The sequence below is a fragment of the Amphibalanus amphitrite genome, unplaced genomic scaffold (assembly GCF_019059575.1).
Source record: "Amphibalanus amphitrite isolate SeventyFive unplaced genomic scaffold, NRLGWU_Aamphi_draft 000335F_arrow, whole genome shotgun sequence".
Lineage (NCBI taxonomy): Eukaryota > Metazoa > Arthropoda > Thecostraca > Balanomorpha > Balanidae > Amphibalanus > Amphibalanus amphitrite.
Genome location: NW_024881830.1, coordinates 257117 through 272185, shown reverse-complemented (window position 1 = coordinate 272185; position 15069 = coordinate 257117). Strand labels below are relative to the sequence as shown.

The 15069-nt window shown below is 53.5% G+C and overlaps 1 protein-coding gene across 1 annotated transcript; it reads right to left on the bottom strand.

Moving 5' to 3' along the window:
* Positions 1-191: 191 nt before the first annotated feature.
* On the bottom strand, positions 192-14784 carry LOC122388806 (sphingosine-1-phosphate phosphatase 1-like). Its single transcript, XM_043380208.1, has 6 exons — positions 14702-14784; positions 13412-14243; positions 12966-13129; positions 10480-10569; positions 1745-1920; positions 192-1383 (listed from the first exon to the last, which is right to left on the bottom strand). The coding sequence occupies exons 2-6, from the start codon at positions 13959-13961 to the stop codon at positions 966-968; spliced, it is 1398 nt and encodes a 465-aa protein (XP_043236143.1). The 5' UTR covers positions 13962-14243; positions 14702-14784; the 3' UTR covers positions 192-965.
* Between the last annotated feature and the right edge of the window lie 285 nt (positions 14785-15069).

The window sequence follows — 15069 nt, the reverse complement described above, 5'->3', positions numbered from 1 at the left end:
TCATCGCCCTTATCTTTTTGTTCTTTTCGACAGTAAGACTCGAATGATTGATGACGTATTGCACCAAGACAGCAACCACCGCATCCGATGATTCTAGGATCGTTTTGCGCTCGACACTCTCGTATCGCCGGCGCCGTGCCAAAGATTCCCTTTCCCTTAGGCCTGCGGTACTCCTCTCGACCGACGTGTCGTCCATCCCAAACAGCGTGTATTCCACGTCTTGATTGCACTGGAAACATTGGCCATCACAGGAACTCGGACAAAACGGCAAACAGCTGCAGCCACACACCACACTGCACGACGGATATAGGCGTTTGGTGACCGTGCGTAAATGTGGTGAATAAAGGCGCAGATGGTGCCCGCCATTGGAATTATCGATAGTATGACGAGATACAGATTGTAGAATGAAGAGCCCTGCGGGCAGCGCGTGCTGTCCCTGTCAGTTGGGTGCACACCCGCGCCGCCCTGCAGGCTGCGGTGTCATCGTTACTGCGTGATTGGAGACCGGACCCGGTACGCCAGCAATCACGGTTGGTCTCAACTGGTGCGCACACACGCACACATACACACATAAACACACGCACCCGTTCGTGAGAAGAAATACGGATTGAAGAGGCGATTCATAGTTTAAATTTAACTTATACATATTTAAACATGAGCATGCAGGATAATTTTCACTAAATGATTAGTGCACGTTGAGCGACAGCGGTGGCGCGCGGCGGCCCATAAAGCCCGCAGGCTGCAACTATGTGCTGTGCATATCCGTCCATCGCAAAGTGTCTCTTTGGGCATTGCCACGAGTTCTGGATGCGTCCACAGCTGACCAAACCAGGCACTGTACCCGTGAGCAGTGCCGACGTGTCATGGCGACAACCGTGCCCTTCACTAGATCCGCGTCCATCACGCCGCGCGCCCTCTTTCCTGCACTCTGCGGACGCCAACCGCGTGTAACCAGCCCGGCGTGGCTACACCTCCGTGTAGAACTCTGGCCGCTCGATGCCGATCAGCCGGAACACCAGCGGCGCCGTGTAGATGATGTCAAACCCGACCGCCGCGTACGTCATGAACTTGTAGCTGAGCTCGACGATGACGAACTGGCGCGGGCTGACGTTGGCGCGGCGCAGCGTCACATCCTGCTGGTTGAGCCGCAGCAGGGCGCACACAGTGGCGTACGAGAGACTGCGGAAGATGGCCCGCGTGGCCAGCACCGAGCAGAGTCCGATCGAGCTGCGCGCCAGTACCTGGCCCCACATCTCGTACGTCGGCCAGATGATGGCGTAGGGCGGCGCCGAGCTGGCCGCGCTGATCAGGTGCTTGCTGTAGTTCATCCAGGCGCCGCTGTAGATGCCCAGAACCACGGCGCAGATGATCACCGTGTCGCCCCTGTCGGAGGCAAAGAGGGATATTTATAACAAGGGTCGCATCGGATACGGTACCGCAGTCACAAATGGCCGCATGTAGTTATTGCAACACACGATCAACGGAATAAATATACGTCATCCAACTGGCCGATCCAGTGGTGCATCTGAACAGTGTAAACCACGACAGCCCAGGGAACTAACCTGTTAAAGTGATCATCAAAGTCAAAAATATTCATATGTCACTCCAAGTTCCAACTGACCAACCATGAACCAATATATGAATCCAAGTGACCTATTCCGGTGTCAACAAACAAACAAACAAACAAAAACGACATTTCTCGCTATCAACCCAACTAACGTGTCCACCAGTAATGCCCACTGACCTGGCTGGTGTCCACGTGTTGCCCGCCGGGTACAGCAGCACCGAGAGCGCGATAACCGCGCTCAGCGCGATCGGAGAGTAGGTGTTGGTCACCAGATACTCGTCGACAGCATCGATGTAGGGCAGGATCAGACAACAGAGCACCAGCACGCCCAGAAACAGACCCGCCAGCACGTCCTGTCGCAGTGAGAGCGACGTGACAAAGGTGGGAGGAAAACAGATTAAATACGGCCAAGGGCGTACGATTAGACAGTAGAATGTGCCAAACAAGAGGTGACGATTTATGGATCATACCTCCACTGTGCAAAGGCAAAAACGATAACGTTGGGTCAGAGGTCGTTACGTCAGGTCAGAGGTCACCCGAACGTTATCGTGTTTGCCTTTGCACAGCAGACCCATCCCCCACAGCGGCGCCAGGGCTACCTTCCGGTGCGGTGCACGCAGATACGAGAAGAGAGATCGCGTTACGCAGTATCTGTGTTATCGGCAGGCGCGTCACGAGCCATAGTCGATCACAGACGTCTCCGGTTACCGGGCAAGGTCGTCGCCGCTCACTGGGCAAGGTCGCCACTCCTCGTAAGGAGCGGCGGCTCCGCGGCTGGCCCCACGCACGGCTACGGCACGCCGCGTGGTCGACCCCGCCGGGAGACTGATAACGCTCAGAGACATTTGTTGGGATGTACGTTGCGCATCGGGGGCCGCGCCGCAGAGCGGAGCCGGTGACGTCACGGGCAGTGACGTCCCGGCTGACCCGAACTGGGTCAGGGCGCCGGCCGGCCGGCCGGCGGGCCGGCGGGCAGTGGCGACCGGAGCGCGGTGCCGGGCGGTCGCCGGCGCCGGAGTGTGGTGACGAGTGCCGCTGACGCTGCTGGGTGTGACTGTCTGTGAATACACCTGCCTACCACGAGACTGCTGGCGTGTCAGCTAACACTGGCGCGGTCCGACCAACCAACGCTCCCAAAGGTGAGAAGTCTATTGTTTGTATGATTTAGGCTTGTACCACGATACTTGACCTGACAAAGCAATCAACGGTTTGGAGTCTTAACGTTTATCGCTACCCAACACCGGGCAAAGTCGTAACGGTTTTGAGCTAACGGTTATCGTTGCCCAATACCGAAGAAATAGGTAACGGTTTGGAGTTAACGTCTATCGTTACCCAATACCGGACACATACTAAACGGTTTGTAGCCAGCAGTTACCGTTGTCAATTAACTATCGGGCCTACGCCCTGACAGTTTATAATTAACTTTTATCAAAACCTAGCGATTCCTGAGCAAAACAATGGACCCCAAATTACTGCTGTATACACGGGCACCACCATTTTCGGGCGCAGTCGGAGAGGATTGGGACACATGGATAGGACGCTTCGAAGCTCGAACAGCTCAGCTGTCGGACAGTGACAAACTTCACGTACTGGTGAGTCTGTTGGAAGGCAAGGCACTTGATACCTGCGCAGCCTTATCTGACGAGAAACAGAAAGAGTACACAGCGGTCAAATCCAACCTCGAGAATACATTTGGTTCTAAAATCGACGAACTACAGGCCTTTGCATCATTCTCCCAAGCGACCAGACAACCAAACGAGAGTGTGCAGTAGTTCGGAGACAGACTTAAAAAGCTGGCAAGGTGGACGTACCAGAACCAGGCGGACACAAACGACCAAGTCATTCAAACCGTGGTCAACCGCTTCATATGTGGACTGCAAGACCCCTGGCTGCAAAGGAAGCTGTTCATCGACAAACCAAAAACCATCGACGAGGCCATCTCGAAAGTCACCGAACTACACCGACAACAGCAGGTCATCGCCTCTCTGACACCGGATCCCGGTTCAGTTATGGCCCTCCAAGCATGCCCTACATCAGAAACGGGGATCGGAGGTGACGTGCCTGCCGTCTGGGAACAACCCCACCAGCAACCAGGGAACTTCCAGCCGGCACCGGTTACCGGTTCGGCTGCCACACCACGCCCTAGCCCTGCATTAGGGAGACCTAGCAGGAATGACCAACAGGACAGAAACAGCATCAGATGCTTCGGCTGTGGTGAAGTAGGACACATTCGACGCTTCTGCCCAAATACGCGACAATCACACCGGCAAAAGCGCACTAACACCATCAGAGAACAACGGGCCCCGTGGTGCCTGTGCTGCGGTGAAGATGGCCACTGGATGGTCGAATGCCAGCACTACCAGCGATTGATCAGCCAACGTCAAAAGTCGCCAGATAGAAGAGAGACCAGAGTGAAGACATCAGGCGCCTACCAGCCACCGCAGTCGGAAAACTGGTAAGTGTTGGATCTGCGGGACGGGATTCAGCACACATACTCAGCCAGTCCCCACAAACAGCTGCAATGATAGAAGTAGGCATCGCCAGTCTCACCTGCTGGGCTCTCGTCGATTCGGGAGCAGACTTTTCGATGCTAAGTAGCACACTTTACGAACACGTACGTAATGATATAGGCATCACGATGCTGCCCCCGAAAAGGGCAGCAATAGGCGTGGGAGGCGAGAGAGTCCCTATTCTAGGAGAAGTGCGGGGTATGACAATGTTTATACAGCACAGACGAGTAGAGTGCCCAACCATGTCAGTGGTAGACGGCCTCATACACGATGTAGTCCTCGGGCGAGACTTCTGCTGTCAGGTGGGAACGGTCCTCGACGATGCGAACGGGACGCTACAAATACAAGACATCAAGTTCACACTACCTACCTACGAAGAGATCCGGCCACGACGATCGAGAGTGAAGACAGCTTGCTCAGTTGTGATCCCTCCCAGAACAGAAACTGTGATATGGGCAAAGCTCCATCCTGTTGACGGAAGAATCCTGGAGAACGACCCTCAGCCACTAGAAGGAGTGATGGAACCGAACGACAAACTCGATCAGGAAGACCTACTCGTACCCAGGACAGTGGCCAGCATGTCCATAGAAGGAACAGTGCCCGTGAGGGTTACGAATGCAACAACGGAGGAAGCCAGAATTCTCAGGGGTACTGATATTGGCACCTTCTACACACTATCCGCGGACGGAGGTGAATATGATTGGTGTGAAGACAAAGAAAGGGAAGCCAACCCAGGTAACTGCGGAGCAGTACCTGGTCTAGATTTGACGTGCTCCGACCTGTCTGAGGTGGGGCAACGGAAAGTCAAGGACCTAACAATGCGTTTCCAAGACATATTCAGCACACATCCAGACGACATTGGAACCACCAACCTTCTCCAACATCCAATAGACACCGGAAACGCTCCACCAGTAAAACAGCAGCCTCGGCGTGTTCCACATCGTCTGAGAGAGCAAGTGGAAGCACAGAAAGCGAGGATGCTTGCCAGCGGCGTCATCGAAGACAGTTCCAGTCCCTGGTGTTCACCTGTCGTGCTGGTGAAGAAGCGAGATGGCAGCGCTCGGTTCTGCGTCGACCTCAGGGCGGTCAACAGCGCCACGCAACCTGTTGCGTACCCACTGCCACGAATCGATGAGGCACTGGACGGGCTGTCAGGAGCAAGATTTTTCACCACACTGGACATGACTGCTGGCTATTGGCAGGTTGAAATCGCACCCGAAGACCGCGAGAAAACAGCATTCTCCACAGGCAGAGGACTGCATCAGTTTCGGAAGATGGCCATGGGACTCCGGAATGCCGGAGCGACGTTCCAAAGGCTGATGGAGCTCGTCCTGGCCGGCGTCGATGCCAAGACTTGTCTAGTCTATCTGGATGACGTCGTCTTGTTCAACAAGACAGAAGAGGGCCATCTCGAGACACTGGAAGAAGTGTTTGAAGCCGTGCGGAAAGCTGGTCTCAAACTGAAACCTCAGAAGTGCTTCATCGGTAAGAAAGAAGTGACGTTCCTGGGACATCATGTCACTCAAGAAGGGATTCGACCTGACCCCTCAAATATTGAGAAGGTACTTAACTGGCCAAAACCAGCCACAGATGGGGAGATGAAGAGCTTTTTGGGACTCTGTGGGTATTATGCCAAGTTCATTCCGGAATACGCGGAAGTCAGCAGACCGCTACGAGAAGCAGCGAACCAGAAGGGGGTCATCCGCTGGACAACCGAATTGGATACGGCTTTTGGTGTCCTCAAGAAGAGCCTCGCGTCACCTCCCGTTTTGTCGCTTCCAACATTCAAGGGCACTTTCCGCCTGTACACAGACGCCTGCAACACGTCAGTTGGAGCTGTTCTGACCGAAGAGGTGGACGGCGACGAGAAAGTGATAGCCTACGAAAGCAAGGTCCTATCAAAACAGCAACGCAGGTGGCCGACATACGACAAGGAGCTCTGGGCTGTGGTGCACGCGATCAGGCGTTTCCGTCAGTACACCACTGGGGCACAGTTCCACGTCATCACAGACCACAAGCCACTGGCTAACATACCGAAGTCCATAGACTCCCAGAGGGATGGCACTGGCCGACGTGGCCGGTGGGCTACTGAGTTAAGCTCATTCGACTTCGAAGTCACCATCAAGACAGGAATCGAACACACAAACGCTGATGCCCTGTCACGAAAACCGCCTTCAGAAATCGAACAGTCGGAGACAGCTGTCGAGAGAGAAGACGGACAGCGTAATGACCCAGGCGGTGGAAATGCGAGGGGCGTCAGCGACTACTCGCCATCAGACGAGCTGCAGTACACGTATTCCGAACGTCCCCAGCACCTGTGCCAGGTCTGGAGAACGCCCAAATCAGCCCACTTGACAACAGACAGCGACGATATCATCCAACCACCACCAGACCCTGAGCGAGTCACCGGAGAATCTGCGCGTCTGATCTCCGCTACCGAACAGACGAAGCTCTACGCCACGTCGAAAGAAGACCATCGAAAGGCTGCCGGTGAGGAGCATTCAAAGCTCCTCGGTGCACAGTGTGCAGACCCAGTGCTTGCCCGTCTGAAGGAACTGTTGGAGCGCGCCAGGAAGCCGGGTCAGCAGGACCTACATGAAGAGCTGGGTGAGTGGGCCTACATCCGGAGCAGATGGAGCGACGTGACCATAGAGGAAGGTCTTGTCGGTCTTCAATGCAAACTCCGGGGTAGAAGGGCTTTCCAGATCCTAGTACCAAGTGAACTAAGAGAGGACGTGCTTAAATGGGTGCACGAACATCCAGTGTCGGGACACATGGGCACCCAGAAGACGGTCGGCCGTCTGCTGAACCGGTTCAGCTGGCCAGGAATGTGCAACCAGGCCAAGGCGTTCTGCAGATCGTGTGTGCCCTGTCAAAGGCGGAACAGACCCACGCCAAGAAGACGAGCGCCGATGATCAGCGAAACCACGAACCGCCCTTTCGAAAGGATCGCGCTCGACATCACGGAGATGCCGGTATCTACCAGCGGCAACAAGTATGCATTGGTGGTCATGGACTACTTCAGTAAGTACGTCCGAATCTTCCCTATGAAGGACCAGAAGGCCATAACGGTCTCAAGCTGCTTGATGGACTGGGTTTACGAGCTTGGGGTCCCGGAGAGACTGCACTCAGACCAAGGACCGCAGTTCGAGTCCACCATATTCCAGGAGCTCTGCAAACAGTTAGGTATTAAGAAGACCAGGACAACTCCCTATCACCCTCAGAGTGACGGCATGGTGGAAAGGTTCATGCGGACGTTGAAGGATATGGTCGCTAAATACATCGACGCGCAGGGTCTCACGTGGGATAGGGACGTCCAAGCCTACGCAATGGCCTACAACTCAGCAGTCCATGACACGACCGGATACTCACCGTTTTTTCTCATCCATGGCTTTGAGCCTCGTCTGCCCGTGGATGTGGCTTTTGGCACACCACAAGACATCGTGGAGATACGCAGTTTCCCAGAGGAGCGAAGGAAAGTGCTGATGAAGGCCTTCGACGACGTACGTCGAGCCACAACTCGAGCAGCTGCCGAAGCTACAAAACGGTACGACCAAGACAGCCGCTACACCGCTTACCAGACAGGTGATAAGGTATGGATACGCGACTATACCGCCTCAGTTGGCGGTAAACCTAAATTAGGTATGCCCTACAAGGGGCCGGGCGTCATTGTGCGAGCCATCGGGGAGGCAGGGAAGGAGGTGACTTACCAGGTACGACTACCAGGGTCCAAGGACCGGGTCATTCACCACAACGACTTGAAACCACTTATTCAGCGGCCAGGGATAAACAACAGTACCAAAGAGCGTGAGGAGTCGGGAGCGAGACACTCAACCAGGTCGTCAGCGGTACCAAGCCCGAGCGTTGATGATAGGCCTCCGGGAATCGGCAGCAGGGCCCCACGCACGTCTATAAACTGTAACGGCTCACAGGCCATGCCTCCCCATCCTCCGTCATCGAGCTACCAACACTCAGCAGCTCTGCCCAGGGAAGACGGTCATACGTTCGGAGGCGAGATGGACCGGGGTGCAGAAAACATCGAGGATACCGAGAGCGGTTCCTCGTCATCAGGGACACCACGAGAGACGTCCGGGATATCAGAGGACAGTGAGCTTACCGAGAGGGGTTCCTCGTCGCCAGAGACACCCGGCGCTGCATCGGGATGCCCAAAGGGAAATGAAGACGCTGATGGAGAGAGCGGTTACACAGCGCAAGACATAGTATCAGATACCCAAGAAGAAGTGACACCGATCCCGAACATGCAAGCCGATGGGGATTTTGAGTCTGAAACACCACAGCAGGAGTCTCGGAGCGCCCAATCCCCTGACATGCCATACGATGAGTCTATGATAACCCCGTATATCACTCGCAGTGGACGTCAGTCAATTCCAGTTATGACATATCAGGCTGGCGTAAGCCCAACAGTAGCTGAGCTAAAACACAAATATGAGCTGTTCTTAAAAAAGAAAGGGGAAGGGGAGTAGACGTGCTAGACCCTCGAGCAGTGGTTCATCGTCACATGTATATATCACATCATTGAGACGCGGACGACGCTCGGAACGAGCTCTAATGATGTTCTCATTCCCAGAGATGGCGACGACTTCAGAGGAGCTGGAGTCCCTCCGGGTTCGCGTCGCTGAGCTTGAGGCCAGAGTGACGTCGCTGGAGCTCGGCGGCCGCCGCGTCCTGCCCTCGGACGCCGCAGCGGACGCGACGCCACCGGCGGAGGACGTGGTCCTGGGGTCGCCCGACGTCCTCGCTCAGCTACTCGGCAGCCCTCTGCCAGATGAGCTATGGGACGCTGGGGACTGGGCCATATCGAATATGACCCAGGGTGAATGGGGGCTACTGTCGCCCACAAGTGGCCCGGGGCCTGCGGTAGCCGCTGCGAAGTCCCCTGAACCTAGCGAGGTCGGGGGGCTCCTCGTCACTATTGACGGGCGACGGTCCGTGCAAAGTTCGTCGCCAGACCGAAGGAGCGCCGAGGTGGTCTCCCGCGAGTCCAACGAAGCCGGGGAACAGCAGACGACAGCTGGCGCCGGCGGAGCGGACGGGGCATCGACGGGATTGGCATCGGTGGCCGGATCGGTTCCACCGCCAACGCCGCCCCCGGGAACGCGCGGCGAAGCCGTGCTGGTCGTGGGGGACTCGATGGTCCGCCGGGCCCGGTTCTCGACCCGTCCACCCTTCCATCTAACAGTGGCGGCTCAGGGAGGACTCTCCTGGAGATGCGGCCTCGACTGGGTGCGGCATCAAGTAGCCACATGGTCGGAGACTTCGCGGGCGGAGGGCAGGCGTTTGGGTCCGGTCCTGCTCTGGATCGGCGGCAATGACATTTACCCCGGTCCGGGTGGTCGAGGAGGTGCACCGGACATGGCCACCATCGTCACTTTCCTCTCGGAGCTGGCCGGGGTGGTCCCGGACGTGAGCCTCATCGGACCGACACCCCGGCCGGCCCACGATGATGGAAAGTTGTGGAACGACACGCCGGCGTTCCGGTTTGAGCGGGAGCTGCGCCACTCGTGCCGCACCAAGGTGCTGAGTGTTGGGCGACGAGTTTGCCAGTGGCGGAACGGAAAGAGGCGCGGATATTATGTGTACGCCTCGGCGTGTTTCGCCCGAGACGGGATCCACCTGGCTGGCCCGGGCTACGAGCGGCTGGGCTCGCGGCTGCCGTCGTGGCTGGTGGCGGACGCTGCGGACTCGCCTTGAGCCCGCGGTTGGCGCCCTGGGTGGCGGTATCTGGCGGGTGAGCGTGTGACTGTACCTGGACTGTACACGAGGTGTATTTGGAAAAGTGTTCCAATGCGTAGTGGTCCGGCTATCATTATTGTGTGATTACGAGTACATGTTTATTTTGTGTCCGGCTGCGCGCAGAATGTATTTAAACGGGTCCCCCATGGATCCCTTAATTTAAGGGGGGAGGAGTGTTGGGATGTACGTTGCGCATCGGGGGCCGCGCCGCAGAGCGGAGCCGGTGAAGTCACGGGCAGTGACGTCCCGGCTGACCCGAACTGGGTCAGGGCGCCGGCCGGCCGGCCGGCGGGCCGGCGGGCAGTGGCGACCGGAGCGCGGTGCCGGGCGGTCGCCGGCGCCGGAGTGTGGTGACGAGTGCCGCTGACGCTGCTGGGTGTGACTGTCTGTGAATACACCTGCCTACCACGAGACTGCTGGCGTGTCAGCTAACACATTCACTGGGCGGTACGCCGCGGCAACGGTCCCGATAATAACACCACTTAACTAAGAACTAAAATAGCCAGTCGCAGCCATATGGCCAGTGACCGAATGGCATTGCAGACACGCAGCATTCCGCGTGGGCATTCGAGTCTCCCTTACATAAAAAATGAATATAATACATGTAAAAGCTGTAAATATGCGAGCGTGTCATCGCGATTATCTCACCAGCACCGAGTGCATGCCCAGGTAGAGTCGGCTTCCGCACACGCTGAGACACCAGAAGAGCGCCGGGATCACGGCCAGGATCACCGGGTACTGCCGAACAAAACACGAAAATGAGGTGCAATTAGTGTCGGGATCATAGGCGTCGCCAGAGATTTTCGGTTGGGGGGGGCAAAATCAACTTTTGTGTTAAAACTTGCCTTTCCCAGTCTTTACTCACTCGTTTTACATATCATTCGACGCGCAATGGTGCGAGGAATCAGATGGTGACAAAGGTTTCCTTCTAGCTATGACATGTAATTTTTTACAGAAAAATTCGAAATTTTGAAATTTCATGACAAAAACGACTGGTAGAGTTATACTATATAGTGGCTGCGATTGCCGACGCACTGCAGAGGGCCCCTGTGCAGACGCTCGACGCTCATGATCATTACCCAGAAAAAGGTGAAAAACGCTCCATTTAATCGGATCACCCAGCTAAAACCTCCATTCACGCATGCATGCAGAGGTTTTACGTGAAATGCATAGGACTTATCCCAGCCGCCGATCGTAGCTAAGTTGGGCATTCGGCGGAGAGTGAGTGTCGGAAATGTGAATCGGAAGTGATTCATCTTTGCTCCAGTGAGAGGAAGTGTTTTGTTCACTCGAGTGTGAGCAAAAGTTTCTCGTTTTTCGTGTGAAGGGAAACGCTGCAAACGCGAACAAAAACTGTTAAACGGAACCAAAAGTTACGCACGGCATAGCGGCAAGGGATCCCTTAGAGATAGGTTTGGAACTTCCAGGCCATTTCAGGCCACTCAGGGTCAGTGCTGACTCTCAGAAGCATGCTTAGGAATTAGGATCCCGGAGATCGGCGTGGGTCACCTCAAATATTTACGTGTACGTGGTGCTTTAGGGCTTTCCGAGCCCAAGGTGGGACCCTCAGAAGCCAGTGTGGGCGGCGGGCGCTAAGAGACTAGGCCCAGGGTGAGCTTGGAGCCCTCAGATAACAGTGTGAACCCTCGGGGTCTGTGTCGAATCCTTAAGGACCCTACGTAGGGATATAATAAACATGTGTTGCGGACCTCAGAGGGACACGTGAGCTGTGACCCCTCAGATGCCGGCTTGGGGTTAGCAAAGTCTTTCGCCTCAAAAGTTTGGCTGAACTATCAGAGGCCAGTTAAGGTTCTCAGAAGTGTTCGAAGGCTCAAAGATCCCTGTATGGGCCCTCAGAGAACATGGACACCAGTGGGACTTTCAGAGGCCGGTTTGGGCCCTCTGAAAGCTTCAGGGCTCAGTGGAGCTCCTTAGGAGCCTTTGTTTAAAGCAAGCTCATGAGCCCTGCGACACTTGTACGGTACTTGAGCCTGTCGCAGACATTTGACGAGAGTTGAGAAAGGCCCCAAAGATTTCGTTTCACGCTTTGAACGAAAATTGTGTCAGCACTCCAAAACTTATGAAAATCAGCTGTAAAATGTAACAAAGAACGAACTAGGAACATGGAATGAATCACAGCATTGACATTTCCGAGTATGGACTCGGAGTCTTGAAGATTTTGGCGACTGCGAGTCAGACTCTGGTTTGAACTGCACGCTCCAACCGAGTCTGACCTCACAGGCATTCTCAGAAAGGTACCCCCATTTTTTCCCGACTCCAAAATCTCATCGGATCTGTATCGATCTCAGGGGGTGCCCGGTCCGAGGTTGGGGGGGCAAGCTGCCCCGCTTGCCCCCCCGTGGCGACGCTAATGGTCGGGATCACCGGGTACTGCCGAACAAAACACGGAAATGTGGTGTAATAAGTGTCCGAATCAGCCGCAGCTACTGTAGTACAGAAACACGGGTATCACCTTTCGTAACCTAACTTCGCGATTGGTACTTTATGCTTATACTTAGTTGAGTAACAGACTGTGAGAGGCCCTGGCCTGGACTCATTTGTTGACAAAGTAAGTGCAAAAGGTACAAGAGCAAAAATAGTGGCAACACACCCCTTTTTCAGATGAGCGTAGATATGTTATTGTGCGGTGCTCAATCACCCAGCCTCGGAGCCCAGCAGTGTGAGGCCAAGTGACAAGTGATCCTGAAGTGTTGTTCATGTCTAAGAACAGCCAGGATAGCCCTATGACCTTTGATCACTTATTTTATGTACCTATAAACTGGAGGTTTGATCAAATCAAATCAAATTCTCAAATCAAACTGAAATTGAATTCTTCAATCAAATGGCAATAAAAGATCTTGAATTGTTCATCAAAGGAGCAGACATTATATGACTCACACTGGTGACCTGAAGCTCCTTGTCCTTGACCTTCAAATTTGAGGTCAAAGGATGGGGCTAGGGCTATCACATTTCCCCTACTTTTACATTGGCTGTGTAGTGTGTACCCAACTTCCAAGTTGACCCAAGGGGTTTTGAGCTGCTAGAACCAGTCTGCTGTAAACTGAAGGAAAAATGAAGCAATTTTCACCACGGAAGCAATGATACCTAAGCCACAGGCACAGACAGCCACTTACTTGATAGCGCTCAATGGTAAATATTGAGAGTGCAGCTGGCATTGCAATCCCAATCATGGAATGTGTAGAGGGAAATCCATACTCCAGAGCCCACTTCTTCTGCACCCGTATTACTGGAGGACACGCTGGACGTGGTATCTTCAGGACGTCCTTCATGGCCTGCCCTAGAAAACATACAGATGACATGAAAATTGGCAATGAAGGTATCATGGGCTTAGTGACAGTGGTTCATGTCAGAGTGCAATGAAAATGGAACTCCAAAGGGATACATAAGCATATTAGCAAGAACTGAAAGCTACCTAGCCTGATAAAAATGAAATAGCATTTAAAGTAGATAATGAAATGTTTCTAATGCTCAGTCATGACATTAGGGAAGATTATGGTTCTTAGGCATTATATAAAAACTAACTCAAGGTTATAACTTGTTTAAAATACTGAAATCTTACCTATATACATGATGCCATACCACACTAGAACTGCTCTTCTTCCAACAGCTCCATCAATATTCCAAAACCACAATGGGAAAAATGTTGCATAAAATAGTTCATCACCAAGAGCACTTCCAAATACAAACAATGCATGCCAAAATGGCTTTGTGACTATAAAATCTCTTGTCTCTCCATCAGAGTCTGTGTACTCTCCTTCTGCTGTCATGCTCTGAAACAGCAAAGCCTTGATTTTGGACTTTCCTGAGCCTGCTGAATCGGACCCAGAGGTTTCATCATCACTCCCTTGATTTCCATGTGTGCTGCTGTTTTCAACAAATCGCTTCACAGCTGCGCCTGACGACTGTTCATCATTCAAGGTGGTCGTCTCCACATACTCATCCTGTCCGTGACTGACTGGGCTTAAGTCACGGGCATATGATCTGCCGTTTCTCTGATAAAACTTTGGAGCTTCAGGATAAGATGTCTCTCTAATACCGAAGTAACGTTGAAATCTTGACACCAAGTATGGATCTTGGAGGGTGTCGATCACGTTCCTCAAATAGTCCATCACGCTGATTCAAGACTATGCTTGCATCCACTTAAATTTCTAACACAGCATTGCAGGCTATTTGTATTATAGCCTTGAGCTGCACCTAGTATTGATAGAAAAGCTTTTCCACAACTCAAGCTAATTCAATTTGAAGCTGAGTCCTCTTCTGGAAAAATTGTCTCGGTCTTTGTTGTTGTTTTTTCCGAGCAACGAGCCCTCTTTGTTGAGTGTTTGCGCAGCATATGTCTTCACTGCGTCATATATGGCTGAAAGTGGAAGCACTTTGCTGCTGCCAAATCCCTGCAAAAAATCGCAACATCAAAAAAATACACGGGGAACCTTTGCAAGTGTAAAGCCATTAGAGGTAAAGCTTTGGGTTTCCCATTATGCAACTGATAGGAAAAGACGTGCGCGATGTATGAGGAGAGACAAATATGATGAAATGAAAAAGACAGGTACGAGTAATGTGAGCCAAACGAATCGGGACGCTGAGGCCTGAAGGTGGTGAGCCAGTATGAGACGAGTGAGAAAATCCCACCATGAAAAGCTCAAAAGTAAGTACGGGTGAGCTAGTGGGCTCTTGGTCTTAATCCATGCCGGTAAGATCATTGAATATTCTTTTCCATGGAGTCCATTACAGTGCTTTCGAAAAATGATAAATAAACTGAAATCCGATCATTCATCCGTCAACTGTCAAACAAAAATGCAATTCACACCAGTCACAATATTGGGCCATTGGCTGTCCGCGCCACGCTTACGCTAATGTTGGCGGTGGCCAGTTATGTTAGGGCGCCTACACGCTGCCAGCAGCCACCGACACTGTTCCACGGGCGCGGGGCACGACTGACTGCTAGCCGCGCCGGTCGGCCCGCCGAGCGACCCTTGTCCCCGGCTCAGACCACCTGATAGGAGCTGCGACGCCCCGTCCCGCCGCGTGTCAAATCAATGCGTGTCAAGCATGCATACCACTGCGAGGGTCACAGTGTCCTCGGACGCTTCCGCTTGAAATGTCGTGCGTTGTCTCGGCTTTCAAAGTTTTGTAGATAATAGCTAAGTTGAGTAGTCGTTAATTCGTTGCTTATGACATAAAAAGCACAAGCACGGCAGCATCTGCCGTGAGACGTGA

Bases quoted from the DNA above. Each gene is read 5' to 3' on its own strand.
- LOC122388806 (XM_043380208.1), bottom strand. From the start codon at position 13,961: ATGGACTATTTGAGGAACGTGATCGACACCCTCCAAGATCCATACTTG. The intron at 10,570-12,965 runs GTAAGTGGCTGT...TTTGTTCGGCAG, and splicing joins TTACCATTGAGCGCTATCAA to TACCCGGTGATCCTGGCCGT. The intron at 1,921-10,479 runs GTGAGATAATCG...TCACTGCGACAG, and splicing joins TGGGCATGCACTCGGTGCTG to GACGTGCTGGCGGGTCTGTT.